This window comes from Camelus bactrianus, chromosome 34, assembly GCF_048773025.1.
Source record: "Camelus bactrianus isolate YW-2024 breed Bactrian camel chromosome 34, ASM4877302v1, whole genome shotgun sequence".
NCBI classification, from domain to species: Eukaryota; Metazoa; Chordata; class Mammalia; order Artiodactyla; family Camelidae; genus Camelus; species Camelus bactrianus.
Window position 1 is genome coordinate 20,343,261 of NC_133572.1, and position 17,848 is coordinate 20,361,108.

Here is a 17,848-nt window from a genome sequence, read left to right on the forward strand (position 1 = left end):
CAGGGGCTGCAGGAAGGAACCGGGGGAAACCAGATTCCTCAGGAGGCGAATGCCTTGCTATATTGTTTTCTAGTTCCACATGGAAATACAGTGTCTATTCAAAAATTTAAAAAGAAATAAAAAATAAAATAAATAGATGCCCTCAAAATTTTCACAATGAAGTCAGAAATAGAAACTGGCATGAATCCTAGAGAAATGATTGTTTTAAAGCTGGCTATGTCGGTAGAAGTATTTTTTCAAAGCGAGGAATTTCGTGTGAATTTTAGCTCTGGCACTTAGCAGCTCAGGTTTTGTAAAGGTCCTTAACCTCTCCAAGCCTCAACTGTATCATTTTAAAAATGAGGGGGCAGTGGGCCGCACCTGGCAGTCCCGCGCTGGTGCCCCTGTCCCAGGTGACCCTGTCCCCAGCAGCAGGGGTAGGATGGCGCTGAAGCAGATCCAGAGGAATTAACCTGACTTGCAAAGGGACCCTCCCGCCCCATGCTCCGCAGGACCTGTGGGAGATGATTAAGGAGAGCCCTTACTAAGGGAGTGTTTTCTTCCTGACCATCCACTTTCCTTCAGATTATCCTTTCAGGCCCCCAGAAGTTGCTTTCACAGCCAGAATTTATCACCCCAACATCAACAGCAGTGACAGCGTCTGCCACGACATCCTGCAGTCCCCGTGGCCTCCATCACCGACAATGTCTCAAGTGCTCTGATCATCTGTTCCCAACCCTGATGACCCTCCAGTGCCAGAAGCAGGCCACACCCACAGAGAAGTACAAGAGACCAGCAAGAGGGTGCACATGGAAATGCGCTGTAATTCAAGGCCAGCCTGGGTGCCCAGGCAGAGCGGGCAGGCTGTCCTCACCTCCCGTCTGCCACAAGCCACGTCCTGAGGAGTCAGCTCATCCCAGGAGGCTCCTGGGAATTGGAAACAGTGTCACTGGGAAATGGAGGCCTCGCCCCACGGATCCCACCAGTGCCACACGCTGGCACTGTCCCCTCACACCGAGAAGCAGCAAATAGAATGTCAGGACATAAAGAACATAACACGCCAGGAGAGATGACTGTCCTTTTAGAAGCAAGAGCAAATTGTGAAACCTGGGAAGAATTGAGTTATGCTTTTCTATGTGATGAGGTTTCTCACCACCCCTACCTATTCTCACTCGGAGGCTCGCGAAGTCCAGGTGTGGGCCGTTCATCCACCAGAATGCAGGGAGAGACAGAGGGACTTTTAAATGTAAATAAAAGTGTAATTCACTCATTAAAAAAAAAATGAGAGTCAAAACGCCCACCTGGCAAGGTTATTGCCAAGATTAAGTTAAATAGCATACATGAAATCTTCCAAACTGTTCATAGCCTTCGGTAGCTAACGTTATTTCCAATAACACAGTGTCTGGGCTATTGGAGTCCTATATGAATGGAGTTCATTCATTCACTTGTACATGCATTAATTCAGCAAATACTCATGGAGAACCTATTTCATGTTAGATACTGCTCTAGGGGTTTGCCATACATCAGAGAATAAAACAAAGAAGGTTCATGCCTTTTTGAAGTTTGTGTCATATGTAGAGCATTCATGAGGGAAACATATGAAAACCAGAGAGCATGATAAATATGGAAATGTCAAAGCATGTCAGTGAAACTTACGGAAAAATTCAAAAAGTGGAACAGGGAAAGGAAGTTGTGCTGGGCTGAGTGGGGAGGAGGTGAAGCAGATTATAGTATTAAACGGGGTGGTCAGGTTGGACCTTGTTAAAAAGAAGAATAAACAAGATAAAAATCATCCTGTTTACATCATGATTGTTTCAGTTTTTAAATTACTAAATTACATAGTTTGTTCAAATTTTTAGAAGTTGTTATTCATCTAAAAATACCAAACAGCAATGTACATTAGGCAACAGGCATTTTCCAAAACTAGTCTTTTAAAAGGTTATAATAATTTGGAGTAAACAGTACAACAATATGCGTATGTTGTATTAAATAATAATTAAGTAATTTAAAATAAATTCTAAAATATATGACTATATACTTTTCAATATATAGTCAGAGAGTAAGCTAAGCTTTCTTCGAGTCCTTAATTCCAACTGTCTCCTCCTTGACTGACCCTGTCACCCAAATTTTCTGTAAAATTAAGGGCATCTTTTAAAATATGTTCTCACAGACTTTCTTCCTTAATACAAAGGTGAGAAGGGAATGATCACATTGCTCAGCTTTGCGCTAGCTTGCTGCTGAGTGTTACCATTTTTTTAGATTTGTATAGATCCAGACTTCAAACTTGGCTATTTCAGTAGAACTGACAGAAAGTAATATATATTTAAAGCTTGGCTTTCTCTCATGAATAGTTGCCCTAATTCTGGGTCACCTTATCAGAAAATAAAAGGCGCATTACTGAATGCATTTATGTAACATGGGTAAAGCCTCATCAAATTACATGCCTAGGTGAGTATGCATACTTAACAAATTTCAAAGACGGAAATACAATCCAACTGGTGAAAATATTACCTATTAAAAGTCTGTTTATTATCTCCTATGAAGAGTTCTTTCATGTCACTTCTTTCCAGCAGAAGCAAACATAAAGCTAACTTGAATTCGGGTATCAGTATGATAATATGATTTTAATTATATGCACCAAGCCAGCCAAAGGTCATCTTTTTAAAAGTGTGCATTATCTGGAAAGGGGCTGTTCTTTGCACTGGATGATGGCAGCCTACCATTATCTGTAATATCATTTAATTTCCACATCTAAAGATGTTCCTTAAATATTCCTTGGAAACACATTCTTATTGGATGCTGAATATTCCAAAGCCCACACGTGAATATACTGTGCACATTACTGTGTAATTTCTATATATTTTTAAAGATACGTGCCTTACACTTAAAGGATATTTTCTTGTTCGATGCATTTCATTAGCACTTTGGAAGTGAGATCAGATCAGGGAAATGGAGTACTTCATGTTTCTTCTATTGTTGAAATTAAAACCAAATGAGCTCCAGTGTCGCGGGCATCAATCTGCTCTCCTCTTACGTTCTCTTGATGAGAACTTTGTGCGCGAACATTAAAAGTGCAGTTTTCTCTTATAAACAACTTGGTTACTACTAGAAATTCAGATGGCAGTCAGTAGATGGACATTTACTGACTGCATACTCCATGCATGAATGGAATCTCAAAGATTTCTTTTAAGATCAATCAATCAAACAAAATTAGAACAACTACCAAACATGCAAACTTAGACCGTGTGCTGACGGAATGGCATCCTCCTGCCATCTGCAACCCTACACTGATCAATGTTGATGCTTCTAGAGCAGTCCCATTACTTAGGAGTTATGAATGCAGCATGGTACAGTTATAATATATACCAGAATACATCTGATAAAGTTTGAAAACAAGCACAGAGAACATATGACTGGGTCTATTCTCAGATGGAAAAAGGGATGCCTAAGGTACTGAACAAATCACTCAAGAACTAATCGTGTTCTTAAATATCCTCTGATCAGCAAAGACACAGGGTGATAATTGGCTGGGTAAGTGACGATCACACCAGTGAAGCTGCAGAGGCATATTGTCAGCTTTTGAAGTTCAAGATTCTATTCACAGCCCAGCCTTGTGCATTACACTTGTCCCTGGCAGAGCTCCCCCTGGTTGGATGGGAGTTTCATCTCTCCCTCACAGCCAGGAAGTATGGGAAAAACCTGCTCAGCTCAGGATAAAAACATTCATTTCACCCAAAATAAATCCGATTATTTTCCTTCGGATTAGTCACAGGTGAGATTCTGCCAACCCCATTCGCTTATTTCCCAAATGTTTCCTTTCTCTTTTCCTAGTAATAAAAGCAATACATGCTGATTGTAGCAAATTTGGAAGATGCAGAAAAGTTGAAAGAAAACAATAAAGTTCACCCATAATCTTACCTCTCAAAAAAACTGCTGTTAACCTTTTGGTGCCTTTCCTTGAAATCATCCTGAATACTAATTCTGAAGCCTGCTTGTTTTCTCTTAACATTTTTTATGGTGACTTTTTTTCTAAGTTATGAAAAGTTTTCAACTACATTATTTTTAAGGCTGGCATAATACTCTACAGGATGGATAAACTATACATTTGAAAAAAGAAAATTCTCTTCTATTATTGGATGCTTATGTTGCTTTCAGACTTCTGCTATTTTAAATAGTGCCATTAAAAGCTTTATACAGAAATTGCCATCTAAATTTCTAACTGTTTACTCAGAGTCCACTCCTTCAGGACGAATACTGTATAGATGGTCATGAATATTTTTCCTTTCATGCATTTTTGTTCAGTAAATTTCAAGAAGTATTTTATTGTGTGGAAGCCACTGTGCAAGATGCTACAGAGGATACAAATATGAACTAGTCAGATTTGGCCTCAAGGAAATTGCAGTCTATAAAGGAGAGTCAGACGAAAGTGTACATAACTAGGATACATAATGGAAAGTGATACATTCCACGAACAAAGGTTTTGATTTGCGCTTTGGAGATTCAAAAATTAGGAGTCTGTTTTCTCATGACAAACTAAAAATCATTCACATGAAAATGTTTATTCCCTGCTTTAAAAATATTTCTGATGGCCAACATTCTCATTAAAATATTTATATCTATTTGTGTCTCCTCTGGAGAAAAACCCTCTATTAAAAGTATTGCATAAATAATATCACTGGTTTCATCAGGCTTATACTTTGTCTCATTCTCATAGGAAATTTTAGGGTGTTTTGAATATGGTTATTTTGGATTCTAATGATTCAGAGCTATGTGGGCCACTGCAACTGCCTATAGTGGCGTGAGCCTTCTGAAAAAGCAATGGTGTCATTGTGGAAAGATGTAAATTTACAATTACAAGTTGACCCTACAGTCTTATAGGTTCTGTCATTTTCTGTTGACATTCTCATAGCACATACAAGAGCAAAATATCACAGAGCTTTAAATTACAGTTTTTGAAAATAGTTTGATCATTTTTCAAAATCAAATGAAAATTTATGTAAGTATCTCATTTCCATCTACATCAGGGGTCAACAAATTTTCTCTGTAAAGGACTAGATAGTAAGTGTTTTCAGATTTGCTGTCCATCTGGTCTCTGTCTGCTCTGCTGTTGTAGTGCAAAGGCAGCCATAAATTGTTGTCTGGGTTCAATGAAATTTTGTTTATGAACATAGAAATTAGTGTTCTATGTAATTTCTCTATGTCGTGAAATATTCTTCTTTTGATTTTTCCCCAACCATTTAAAAAGTTAAAAGCCATTGGTATTTCACGAGCCATACCAGAACAGCAGGTGGTGGGCTGGGCTTGGCCCACAGGTCACAGTTTGCTGACCCCTTATCTAGATAATCTCATACAAAAACAATAAAGGGATTATGCATAAATCCTAAAATAAAATCTTGCTAAGCAGTAATAATAAATTATGAAATATAAGCCTTTTTTTTTCCCAAGTGATTTTCTTAAAATTTGGATAAACTCTTTTCCCTGTATCAGTATGCTTTTGGCTCCAGGTAACAAAGAAGCCTAACAGTGGCTTAACAATTAGGACAGTTTATCTTGTCATTTACCAAGGATTCCAGAGGTAGGAAGTTCCAGGATTGGTGCAGTAGTGTCTTTTTTTTTTAATTTTAATTTTTTAATTTTGGTGGGGGGAGGTAATTAGGTTTACTTATTTATTTACTTAGAGGAGGTCCTGGGGATTGAACCCAGGACTTCATGCATGCTAAGCATGTGCTCTAGCATTTGAACCATACCCTCCCCCTGGTTCAGTAGTGTCTTGAACTTAGCAATGCAAGGACTCTTCCCATTATTCCATCATTCTGTTCTGCCACTCTCCATAGATCGGCATCGTCTCCCCTGTCCGTCACATGATGACTACATCAGTTCAGGACTTACATCTGTATCTTGAAAAAAAGCACATATAAAAGCAGGAGGAGTAGAGAGAAGGTGGGTAGGGAGTGGGTTCCTTTTAATAAGTTCTTCTCTTATTGAGGAAGAAAATCCTTCCCAGAAGCCCATGGCAGATTTCCCCTCTAGACCCAGAACTGGATCGTAGGTTCGTATGCTTCCCCTAAATCAACAACTGGTGAAGAAAACAGGGTTCCTGTGATCACCGGATGCCATCCAGTTTTCCCATAAAGAAGCACAACTTGACCTCATTGCTAACCAACAGTTGAATTAAACTGTGTTTTGTTAACAAGCAAAAGTGGGGATGGCTGTTGAGTAGACAACCAACAGTGCTTTCCACATTCTTTTAATTTTTAATTAATGTATGAAGTGATATACTTAAGGTATATAAAGCCAAATTATTAGGAAAAAACACTTTATTGAATGAGGTATGGGGTTTTTGTAACTCTGCTACAAATTTTCTGACTTCTTTATATATTTCACCACTAACTCTTGATCAATCTTGAAATATTTCAGCTCAAAGAATATACCTCTTCTAGCAATAAGTAAATATAAATAAATAAATAAATAAATAAATAAATAAATAAATAAATAAAATTTGAAAAAGGAAATTTATTTAAAGCAGGCGCATATAAGAAGCTTTAGAAAAAGCATCCCAGAATGTTATTTTAATTTAGAAAAGTGCAAAAATGTATTTATCCACAAATACATGTATACCATATTTCATCCATCTTAAGACATATTTTTCCTTTTTTTTTTTTTCACTTTTTAACATTTCTGAAACTGGGTTGCATCTTATGATCAATGGCATTATACAATTGCTGAGAACCAGACAGCTCCTGGTAAAATACATCATCATGCATGTGCCATAAACTTGGTCATTAAGGTTGTTTTTGTAACGGTGGCAAAAATACACAGCATGAAATTTACTATCTTAATCATTTTAAGTGTGCCGTACAGTGGTGTTAACTATCTGCACATAATTGTGCAATAAACTCTAGAGCTTTTTCCTCTCGCAAAACCAAAGCTCTATACCCACTGAACAACAGCTCCCCTTCCCCCACCTCCCCCAGTCTCCAGGAACCACCATTCTCCTGAGTTTGATTGCTTTAGATACTTCATGATCATTGAGTTTGTGCATCGTAGATCTGCATGGTGAGTTTAAATGCATTAAAACGTCTCCAAAGACATTTCACTATAATGTAAAATGACAACAGAAATGTTAGAATGTATTTAGAAAGGTACAGAAATAGAGCAACAGTTATAAATGTTTCATTAATAACCTTAGTAATGGGGGGAAGGTATAGCTCAGTGGTAGAGCGCATGCTTAGCATGCACAAGGTCCTCGGTTCAATTCCCAGTACCTCCATTGAATGAATGAATGAATGGATAAATAAATAAATAAATAAATAAATAAATAAATAATAAACAAACCTAATTACCTCCCTTTGCCAAAAAAAGACAAAACAAAAAAGTTAAAAAAAACAATAATGGGTACAAATGTGATATACAAATACTGGTCAGAGGAATGACTGTATTTTCGTATTTCCTTGCCAAAAAAAAAAAAAAAAGTGTTTTATGGAATGCGACCCCCTAAGACTAATAAATTTATGTTTATATTCTGGACTTGCCCACTTCACGAGTTACTATAGAAAGCATGTGGTGTCTTAGTACATTAATAGCAAATGCTAATTAAATAACCAAAGTAGTCAATAACATATGGAAAGCTTCTTGAGTATTTAGCATCTTACAGTTGTGTTTCCTGGTCAGAAAAGAGATGAGTAGTGGTATGGAACTGCATTCCATTTTTCTATGCTCTAATTGTCCTGATAGCCAATGAGATAGTTCAGTAACATTTACGTATGAGATGCTTAATAAAACAAATAACCAAACTACTACAACAAAAACTAAATTAAAACAAAAACAAAAACATGATGTCGGTAGCAGAAAGACAGTGGAGATCTGTCCACCTGGGATAAAGAAAGCTTTTTAAAACTTCCTATATGTGCCGGATTTAAGTAAATATCCCAAATATTCTACTCACTCATTCATTCAGTCATAGAGGTGGTACATCCTTTGAGATGAAACATTTCAGTATTGGTCAGCATTGTTTTGATCTAATGAGCTAAAAACAAGGGATGTAGACAGTTAAGGTGATTGCCAAAACGCAAACCCGACATTCCTTGCTTAAAACTTCAAACTATCATTCCCTTATCATCAGAACGAAGTCCTAGCCCTTTACCACGGCACACATGGTCCTTACTGATCTGATCCTACTTTCTCTCCAGCTTCATCTCTCTCTCCTCATGCCCGGTAAGTGCAACTTTTCCTCTGTTTCTCCTCACTATCTCTCCCCTGCCCCTCTTCCCCTTTCTCCCTTGTATGTCCTGTTCCTTACACTGGGGTAACTCTTTATCCCCTCCACCAGGCCAACTCCTCATCTTTCGGGGCTCCCTTAATTTTGACTTCCTCTAGGAAACTTCTGATAGGCCAGGTTCAAGTTGGGTGCATGGAACTATGGGCTCCATGATGCCATGGACCGTGTTCTTTAAAAGTAACTGCTTTCTTTCCAGTTTCCAAATTATTTTAAAAAGATGTTGACTGACCACCTCCTTTCAAGCAGCAATAGTTTCAATTTAAGTACAAGGCCAAATTTGTGCCATGGCAGTTTCAGGTGACACCTCAAATTTGTGCAAATCTTATACAAGGTGTGTATATATGTATTTGCTTACAAAGGTCATTCATATATGTAGTAAGTGGTCAAAATATAGACATAGGAATTATATTAACATGTTATAAATTATGCACATATATATGACTTCACATATATATAAAGTTTAATTAATACCTCAACTTCTATCAACTCAAAATATCACACTGTTTACTAAGTTATTGTTGAAATAAATGTATTCATGCTTGCTAGCAACCAAATAAGTCAAAAGAAGGTAATTTTAAGCTAAAAGCAACCCAACTCTATTTAGTTAATTACATAGCTATAAGAAAGTGTGCCATGAACTGTATATACGGCTAACTGAATATCCCATGCCGTAGGTAAAAAATGAAACAGGCAGTGGGAAAGGTAATTTCATGTTTGATCAACTTTCATGACTCATATGCCAGGGGTTCCTCCCGTTATAGAACATTAGCAGAGTTAACAGAACTTGATGATATTATAAATTAATCTCTTTCTCTCCCACTCTCCATTGAAATTCAGAATAACGTTTCTATGATCCACGGGCCCCAGAGAATTCAAAAGGAATCAGACAAATTACTTTGAAAATTTAAATTAGGATGTGAATTATACTTCAATTTAATACATCCATCTGTGCATATAGTTTGGGTATGTCTTGGTGTAAAGGAAAGAGAGAAGGCACATTATCTGTACGGTGACTCCTGTCTGCACATGGTTGTCTGCATTACTCCACAGTTAAGGAATTAGGTAGGGGTAAGGCTGTGGGTTTGTTCAACAGAAATGTTAATCCAGCTGTGTTCAGAAAAGAACAGTTAATATTGTTTTCAAACATATTACTTAAGAAAAATTATTTCGGGGGTCAGAAATTATCCCTCTCATCTCTGGAGTTCCAAAGTGCTGTCTTTTTATTATATCACTTACTACATTTTTATTGTTATTATGGTTCTAACTGCAGACTGTTAGTTCCTTAAGAGTAGGAATCCAGTCTTACTAATATTGTATCTTCCGCAGCCCTCAATATGGTGATGTATGCAACTTTGAGCTCAATAAAATGTATGAAATGAATGAATATGCTACCAAATATAAGTAAATAAGTAAGTAAGTAAATAAATAAATGTATTACCTTTTTCAATTGGGTATTCATGTCTTCTGTACTGTGAGCAACAACATAAAAAAAACAAAGAGCATCACTCATCAACTGGTTATACAAAGGTTAGGTTGCAACCCACTGCAGTCGCCCACCGACAGTGCACCCTGAGATGAATTCAGATGAAAAGCAGGATGAAGCTCTCTGTGCTAAAACAGGCCCTTAGATAGATGCATCTCTCAGGAAGAATTTCAATGACGCCAGATTCCTGCATCTTTCCACCCACAGAAAAAGCACTGAAGTCATTACCTTGAGATACCTGTCCTTTGTGACTAGCAGTGATCTTTTACCAAGATGTATGCTTGACTACACTGTTTCCTAGGCAAAAAATTCCTATATATACTGGCTCCTCCTCTCCCTCTTTGGAGCAGTTTACTCAGAGGTACTGAGAGGCTGTCTCCTGGGCTACAGTCCTCAGTAAGACCCTGAACAAAACTCAAAACTCACAGCTCTCATGTTACGGGTTTTTAAGTCAACAGTTCGTCAGCCCCCTAATGCTATTACATAAAGTCAGCATGATTCATGCCTTTTAGAGACCTTTCTTACTTTAATATATAAACCCCTACCCAGTGACAGCATCGAAGTAAAAAAACTAACACATTTATAATCCATTTACTGAGGAAATAACACAATTTATTATTAAAGCAAGAGAAAATTTTTCTTTTTCTAGTGAGATTAAAATGAGAGTGAATCTGCTGCGAAGTGTTGATTTCTTCTAAATTCTAGTCTTGGAAGTGATGTGACATCAGCAGTTAAAGCAGTTTATTGATGTACAATTTTTCTCCTGAGTATAGTTTTTTGGTTTTTATCTTGTTTATTAGGGACTAGATCAATCTGAGACTGGTTATGTTGTTCAAATTACACTGAATGTTTGTTGAAAACATTTTAATCAGAATTCATAGACATATCAATATACACATTATTTTTGCTACACTGGCAAGTATACAGATAAAACTGAAGGAACATGAATTATTCATAATCTTCCTATGCATTTTCTAGTCTGGTGTTGTATGCTAATTCTTGGGGAAGGGGGGATTCTGGGCTGCCAGCTCCTCTCCATACAGTGGTTCCACCATGATCTGGGCCTCAGGCTCTTCCACTGGCTGCTCAGGCACTCCAGCCAGCAGTTGGAGAAGAGGAGTCAAATTTCATGGCCAGGGTGCAGAAGCCAGGCCTGGAGGTGACACATATTACTTCTGCCCACAAAATTCTGAAGAATTCAGTTACATGGCTCCACCTAACTGCGAGGGAAGATTTAAATCAGTCTCCTCGTATGCCCAAGGGAAATGACACAGGGTTTAGTCAGCATTCAGTCCTGGCTCAGCCCCAGAGACGTGGAGTGTAAGCACCTGCGCGCATCTCTGTATTTCAGGACCCAGCACAGTTCTCATTCAATACATGTTGATGAATTACTAGCAAACTTTCTACTGGCTATATAAGCAAATAAAATAATGTATAATGACTATAGGTACAAGATGATATTCAATATTGTGTTCTACTCTAACCTAAGTTAACTCGACATCAAATAAAGTGCTGTTGACTCCTTCCGTTCGTGTTGCAAAAACACAGTCATCAAGTGCAAAGTCCCTCAGAAATGGCTTCTATCAGAAAATGATAAGCACCATAACACTGATAGAGGAGACACCAGATGATGTGTGTTATACAACGTCCCACCTGACAATGCTGCCACCCACCCACGTGAACTAGTTACGTTAGGTAATGTGAACAATGTGAGTCAAGAAAGAAACAGCAACATGTATAGCGCGAACAAGTCAAAATGTCCAAATGAGGAAGCATCAAACTGCTGTCCCAAAGACTTGTGGTAAGACACTTTTATGCCCCCTACAGGTATGTTTACTGCAGTTCTCTACAGAAAGAATAAGCATTTACTGAGGTAGTTATTTTGGGGGGCCGGGGGTAATGTGGGAGCACATACGGGGGTTCCTTTGAGTTTCACCAGTAACCAGTTCTCTAAGAGAGAAGGTTATCAGCATTTTACTTAAAAATAGGTTAAGCTACTTGCTGATATAGTATTATTGTCTGCAACATCACCTTTTAATTGAACCAAATAAATTATGCCCCAATTAAAATATGGTTAACTCATGTATATGGAGGTAAAGCCCCTTTCAGCATTAATTTATGTTTGAAACTACTTGTTTAAATTATTTCCGATACTGTGTAGCACAGCAGACAAGACTACAGTTTACAGAGAAAGAGAAACAATAATTAGGTACAATACAGTGATACAGGGATAATAAATCCAGAGAGAGCAAAAGCTCCTTTTAACGAGGTTTGAAAGGATGCATTAAAAATTAGGGGAGGGGGTTATTCCCTTTTCCTTAGGGGTATATTTATTGGAGTAAAACCCAAGGAGACTGAGACAGTTGAACTGCCTCCTAAAAAGTTTCTTGAGGAGGACTGGGTTATGGGTTACACTTCAGGGAGCTGGAGGAGACATTACCTTGGTGAAGGACCATCTGATTAAATGTGGGGTGGCTTCCAAGGTGGGAGTGATGGTTGGGGAACCCTCTGCTTGAGCTGGGGTACTTGGAACGTTTTCCTCTCCTAGCTCTGTGGTTTTGGAATACAGCTTCATCATTACAGAGAGTAGTGAATTTTAAAGTTCACGAAAGCAAACCAGTTTAAAATGTGTTTTCTTCAATTTGGTATTTAGCCGAAGTTTTTAAGAAAGGATTTGACAAATTAAAAGGACTTCAAAGTGCATTATAATAAAGTCCTGAAAGTGTTCGTGGTGATGGAGGGTCTGATGCTGTTCCGGAAACCTTTCTCTTTTACATCCAGTCACCTCTTCATCGTTCTCTGGCTCCACGCTCCTGGGAAGTTTTCTCTGGTTCAGTGAGATAAGGACAGACTTTGGGGCAGGGCCTCGGATAAGCATTCTAGCTCTGCAGTACTACGTGACACACTGAAGGTTCCGCATCTTGGTTTCCTCATCTCAAATACTTGACTGGGTGGCTCCACGACATAGAGATCATTATCAAGGACTCATCAGAGGCTTGAGGCACAAGTGTGACCCTTGCCGCGTGGGTCTGCGAGAATGGCAAACCCTGTACAGACTCCGGAGTAGCTGTAATTATTTTCTTCTTTCCTTCCGAATCTAGAGCGTGGCCCGCAGGTAAACGCCCCCAGGTGTGGTGGCGCAGGTGAGCGAGCGCCCCCAGGTGTGGTGGCGCAGGTGAGCGAGCGCCCCAGGTGTGGTGGCGCAGGTGAGCGAGCGCCCCAGGTGTGGTGGCGCAGGTGAGCGAGCGCCCCCAGGTGTGGTGGCGCACAAGAGCGCCTGCGCGGTTCCCATCGGCCACTGGGCGAGCCCGGCCGCGCCGGGCGCGGGGAGGGGATGGGGGCGGGGCGCGGGGAGGGGCGAGCGCGGAGGGACGGGAGAGTGGGCGGGGATGGGCGGAGCCGAGCTGTCCTGAACGCTCCGGGCGCCTCCGCGAGTCCTGGGCTGCTGCCCGGGCTGGAGAGGAGGAGGTGGCGGCGACGGCGGCAGCGGCCCCCACAGGCCGAACTGTTCTGCGCTCCCCACGGCCCGCCCCCGGGGGCCGGCCGGCGATTGGTTCGGAGAGGAGTGGGTGGCCTTGGCCCCTGCCGGCCGCTGCAGTGGCGGCGTCAGGTGGGAGCGCGAGCCGCAGAGACCCGGGCGTGGCGGCTGCCGCACTGGGAGTCGGAGCCCGGCTCTCGGCGCGGCCCTGGGCGCCCCAGGAAGGAAGGGACGGGGACGCAGTCGCCGAGGAGACGCCGGGGCAGAGGGGCGCCGAGCAGCCGGGAGTCGCCCGTCTCCAGGCGCGGAGAGCCTGGGGCATGCAGGCGACGCCGCCGGGGGTCCCGCCGCCCCTCAGGAGCCCGCCGGGCGCGCGCTTGCAGCCGGACGAGGGCGGGAGAGGACGCGCAGCCGCGAGCGAGCGCGGCAGGATGAGCGGCGAGGGCGACTACAACTTCAGGAGGGTGGCGATCCGGAGAAAGTCCAACCCCTCCTACCTGCCGCCCGGGACCCCCCGGCCCTGGAGTCGGCCCCCGTCGCACCTGGGATGGGCCGAGAAGGCCACCTTCCGGAGCCAGGCACCCGCAGGCGCCCTAGGTAAGTGCCTCGGGAGGTGGGGGGCGCCCGGGGCGTTGTCGCAGGTGCTCCCCGTCCGCCACAGCAGCGGGAGCCAGCCGGGGACACATTCCCAGAAGGCAGCGCCGGGCCGTCCATCCCTTTCCTTGTTTTGTCCTTTCCCCTCCATGGTCCTTGGGCGGGAGCGCGCCTGGGGCTGAACTTGTCCTGGAGGTCACTTTCCCGGGAACTCCGGAAGTAAAGGATAACTCTTAAAAAAAAAAAAAGAGTTTGGTTAGGAATTAGTAAGGTCCATTTTCTAGATACTAAAGTTTAAGTCTTTTTCGCTAAATTGCTTTCGGCAGACCTTGTGAAGGACTAGTAACAATGAAGGCGGGAGGCTGGTGTCCGTCCAGGTCCGGCAGCCTAGCTGTTGGGTGACCTCGGTTCGGCCACCCTGAGTGCTCTGGGTTTCCCTTTTGGAAAAGGCTCTTGAGTGTGAAAAGCTGCAAGTCTCTCATAAGGAAACGTGTTCCTATTGTCAAGAATTTGAATTCTTACTGCTGTTTTTGTATTGATAAATAAGATATCAATAACTCGGTATTTTGAGTTCCGAATACTCATCGAATCTTAGCTTTGGAAGAAATCTTCAAAATGATCAATCCAAATGCGTAACTATTCCTTTGCTCTTTAAAGGCGTTCGGTTCTCCCCAGGTGGGCTTGAAGCCAGGTAGAGCCCAGCAGGGACTTTTTTTTTTTTTCCTGACTTGCAAAACTTTTCTTTAAAATCCCCTCTCCCCTTTTTTTGTGCTCCTATTGTGCCATAGCCAGAGACGGCTTCTATGTAGACTAGTTATGAGGCAAGAACCTTATTTATGTAGCAGAAATACAAATGCTTTTTATTCACTTACACTCATTTTGTTCTGATTAAGCAAAGTTGTTATGATGGTTTAAATGTAATAAGTTTTGGAGCTTCAAAACTTTTCTCTGTCCTTGTTATAGGGCAGAAAAGCATGGTGGATGATAAGTTCCAAATTTACAGCCACATTAGATAAGGACAGAAATAGAGTTGGGAGAAAATATATAAGCAAGTAACTGAATTACTGTGTTTTTAGGTCTCAATTTCCTTATTTTCAAAGTGAAGACTCTGTTGAAATAATCTCTGAAATCCTTTCCAAATTAGGTGTGATTCACTCTAAAATGAATGGAAGAGTGTTTTCTTCCTTTGTAAGTGAAGATGCATTGCTTTGTTTTGGAGTTAGTTGTGAGTTTTTAGATCGTTTGAGCTACTCAATTGCTTAATCATCAGCAGTTTTCAATTTGAGACTAAGGGGATCCAGTTTCTTTACATCATCATTTTACTTGAAATCGTGCTGAGTTTCAAGCCCTTGAGTAGGTGAGAAAAGCTGCATTGTCCTCCAAGCAGTAGGAGTGAGCAGTCTAATAAGTCATTTCTACAAGGCAGCTATAGAAGAGTCTTTTTCTTTTCTCTTCTCTTTTCTCTTTTTTATTCAGAGAAAATCCAGAACTATTTTTTTCCCAGTGAGATTGGGAACCTAGCAATAACTTTTCAAGGTCTATTACGTTGTCTCAGTATTGTTTACAAGAACTCAAAATTCTTGCTACCGTATTCTCAAGGTTGAAAAATAATTCCTATATCTTCCGTAATAAAATCTGTAGTGTCTGTTGGAGAATGGTCTAAGGTTTTGACAGGTAGTCTGAAACTGCTGAGTGACCACACCCTGTTCAGTTTGGTGAGGGGAAAAACGTTTTAGAAAGTGCTTCCTTCTTTGAATTAAATCTGTCTCCCTATTAAGTCTCATCCAACTGTTTAAGATCATATAAGTAGGATCTTCCCCTCATCAAAAAGCAACCAAGTTTAAATTCCCAAGAAGTGACAATTTACTCTAAAGTACCTAAAAAAGTAATTATGTATGAAAACTACAACATTGAGATCCATTACATGTATAGTGGTTGTTACTCACAATCGAAATTACTTTCCCTCTTGAATAAGGAACAAAAACTGAGAGGTCAAGAACTTAAAAGAAGTTTAAGTTTATGCTGTTGTGTTATATTTTTTGATTGTGAAACACATTATTTTTAGTTCCCTGGTTTTTCACGAAAAAAAAAAAAAAGAAAGGAAGAGAAAAGGAAATCTACCAACTGCATCCTCCATGTGTATGTCTGAATGTGAATGTCCTCCTCTAGGTGAGGTAATTAAGACGTAGGCTGTGCAGTCAGAGTGCCCGAGTTCAAGTCTTTCACTACCAGTTGCATAAATTGAACCAAGTCTCTTAATTTTTGAGTTTCTTCATCTGGACAATGGCGATAACAGTACTTTATATGATTGTTGGGAAGATGCAGTAAGGTTATATAGATAAATATCTGGCACAAAGCGAGCATTCAGGGTAGAATCATGATAAGGAGTCATTATCCATCCCTGTGTCCCCAGAAGTCTGGCACTGGGACTGGCACATAGGAGACACTAAAAATACTTGCTAGATGAATTTTCGAAATATCCCTCCCCTATGATTGTTATAATTGCTACTATTTACTGAATGCATTTCCTATACTAAGAACTCTGCTTTTTGAAACAAACATGAATACATATGTGTATGAATTTATTTCACATCAATTTTAATAGGTGGGTAGCATTCTGCCCACTTTCCAGCTGAAGATATTGAGGTGCAGAAAGTTTTACTAACTTGCTTGGAATTATAAACTGGTACTTGTTTAGCCAAGATTCAAATTCAAGTGTGCCTGGCACCAAAGGCAGTGCTCTTAACCACACATCACATAAAGCACATAATTCCATTATGGTAAAAACATACATTTAAAGGGATATTTTATACACACATACATACACACACACAGTAGGATGAAAATGTTCTTAATTTTGTCCTTTTTTTTTTTTTTTTTTTTTGCCTAGATTTTTCTATGCCTTTTTTTTTCCTTTTCTTTTCCATAGTCTGAATGTCTGAAACCCTTGTGGGTGGGGGAGTCTGTCTATTAAGTATTTTTTTTGCTATCTTCCAAGGTAGCTTGTTCCCTCAATTATTCCTTGGTTTTATGGGAGTCCTGAAGGGTCTATATTGAAGATTCCTTTCTGTAGAAAAGATTTATGTTTGTTTCTACTTCCACCCCAAGACCACTTTGATTAGCCAAGAATTTCTCTGACTTAAAGAATGTGTAAATTTAAGTTCAGGCTTGCCAAGGGGAGATCAGCATTGTTACCATCATTAATTTTTCCACTTAGACGTGATATGGGTCTGCAGACTACTCATCAGTTAGCTTTGATGGAAGGCAGATTTTTTCCTAGGCCATCCCTTTATCCATGCTGTAGCTCCTTCATTGTGGGTCCCAGGTTCAGTCCTTTCCTATCACAAGCTCAAAGCCCAGGTCTCCCCTTCTGCTGCAAGACCTTCAGTTCCTGGCCTGTAGATTACGCCATTCAAATTTAGGTTTACTGTTCATTTTAGAGAAAAATAAAAACCAAGCTGCAGTGCTGTACAACCAGCATAAGCTTCAGAGGCAGAATTTTATTTTTTAAAATGTTTTTATTTTAATTTTTTTTTGCAAGGGAGGTAATTAGCTTTATTTGTTTATTTGTTTGTTTAATGGAGGTACTGGGAATTGAACCCAGGACCTCGTGCATGCTAAGCACACACTCTACCCCTGAACTATACCCTCCCTACAAGAGGCAGGATTTGAACCAGGTCTCTGGCTTCGGTACTCACAAGCTCCTAACACTAGTTCTTAGGATTTCCCGGGGCTTTGGAGGCCAACTGCAATGCAGTAACCATGTGTCATATATGTTAAGGCTAATGTTTGTAGCATTAATGAATGCATGTTATATTTACAATAGTGATCTAAATCTAAGGTCATAGGTAGTTTATCTAAATATTTATAACAAAATGGTGGTGTTAATATCATTAATGATTTTTAGAAGCTGCTTAAGACGGACTTTGAAATAGGAAAGTCCTTCAGAGGAACAGGAACCAGGGTGGGTTTTCTTACTTCTTGGAAGGCCAAGAGCAGTTTACTAGCCTTGTAAACTTGTGAGCCTAAGATCACT

General features: G+C 40.5%; 1 protein-coding gene across 3 annotated transcripts in view; it reads left to right on the plus strand.

Annotated features, from left to right (window-relative positions):
- The first annotated feature begins 12,597 nt into the window (after positions 1-12,597).
- The window catches only part of FGD4 (FYVE, RhoGEF and PH domain containing 4), a 169,141-nt gene continuing 163,890 nt past the window's right edge, over positions 12,598-17,848 (plus strand). Inside the window, exon 1 of one of the 3 annotated variants that reach the window (XM_045516049.2) lies at positions 12,598-13,815. In XM_045516049.2, the coding sequence (XP_045372005.2) occupies positions 13,539-13,815 (277 nt within the window). In that variant the 5' untranslated portion in view covers positions 12,598-13,538. The remainder of the gene's footprint in view (positions 13,816-17,848) is intronic. The other 2 variants (XM_010954105.3, XM_045516055.2) reach the window with 2 other exon arrangements.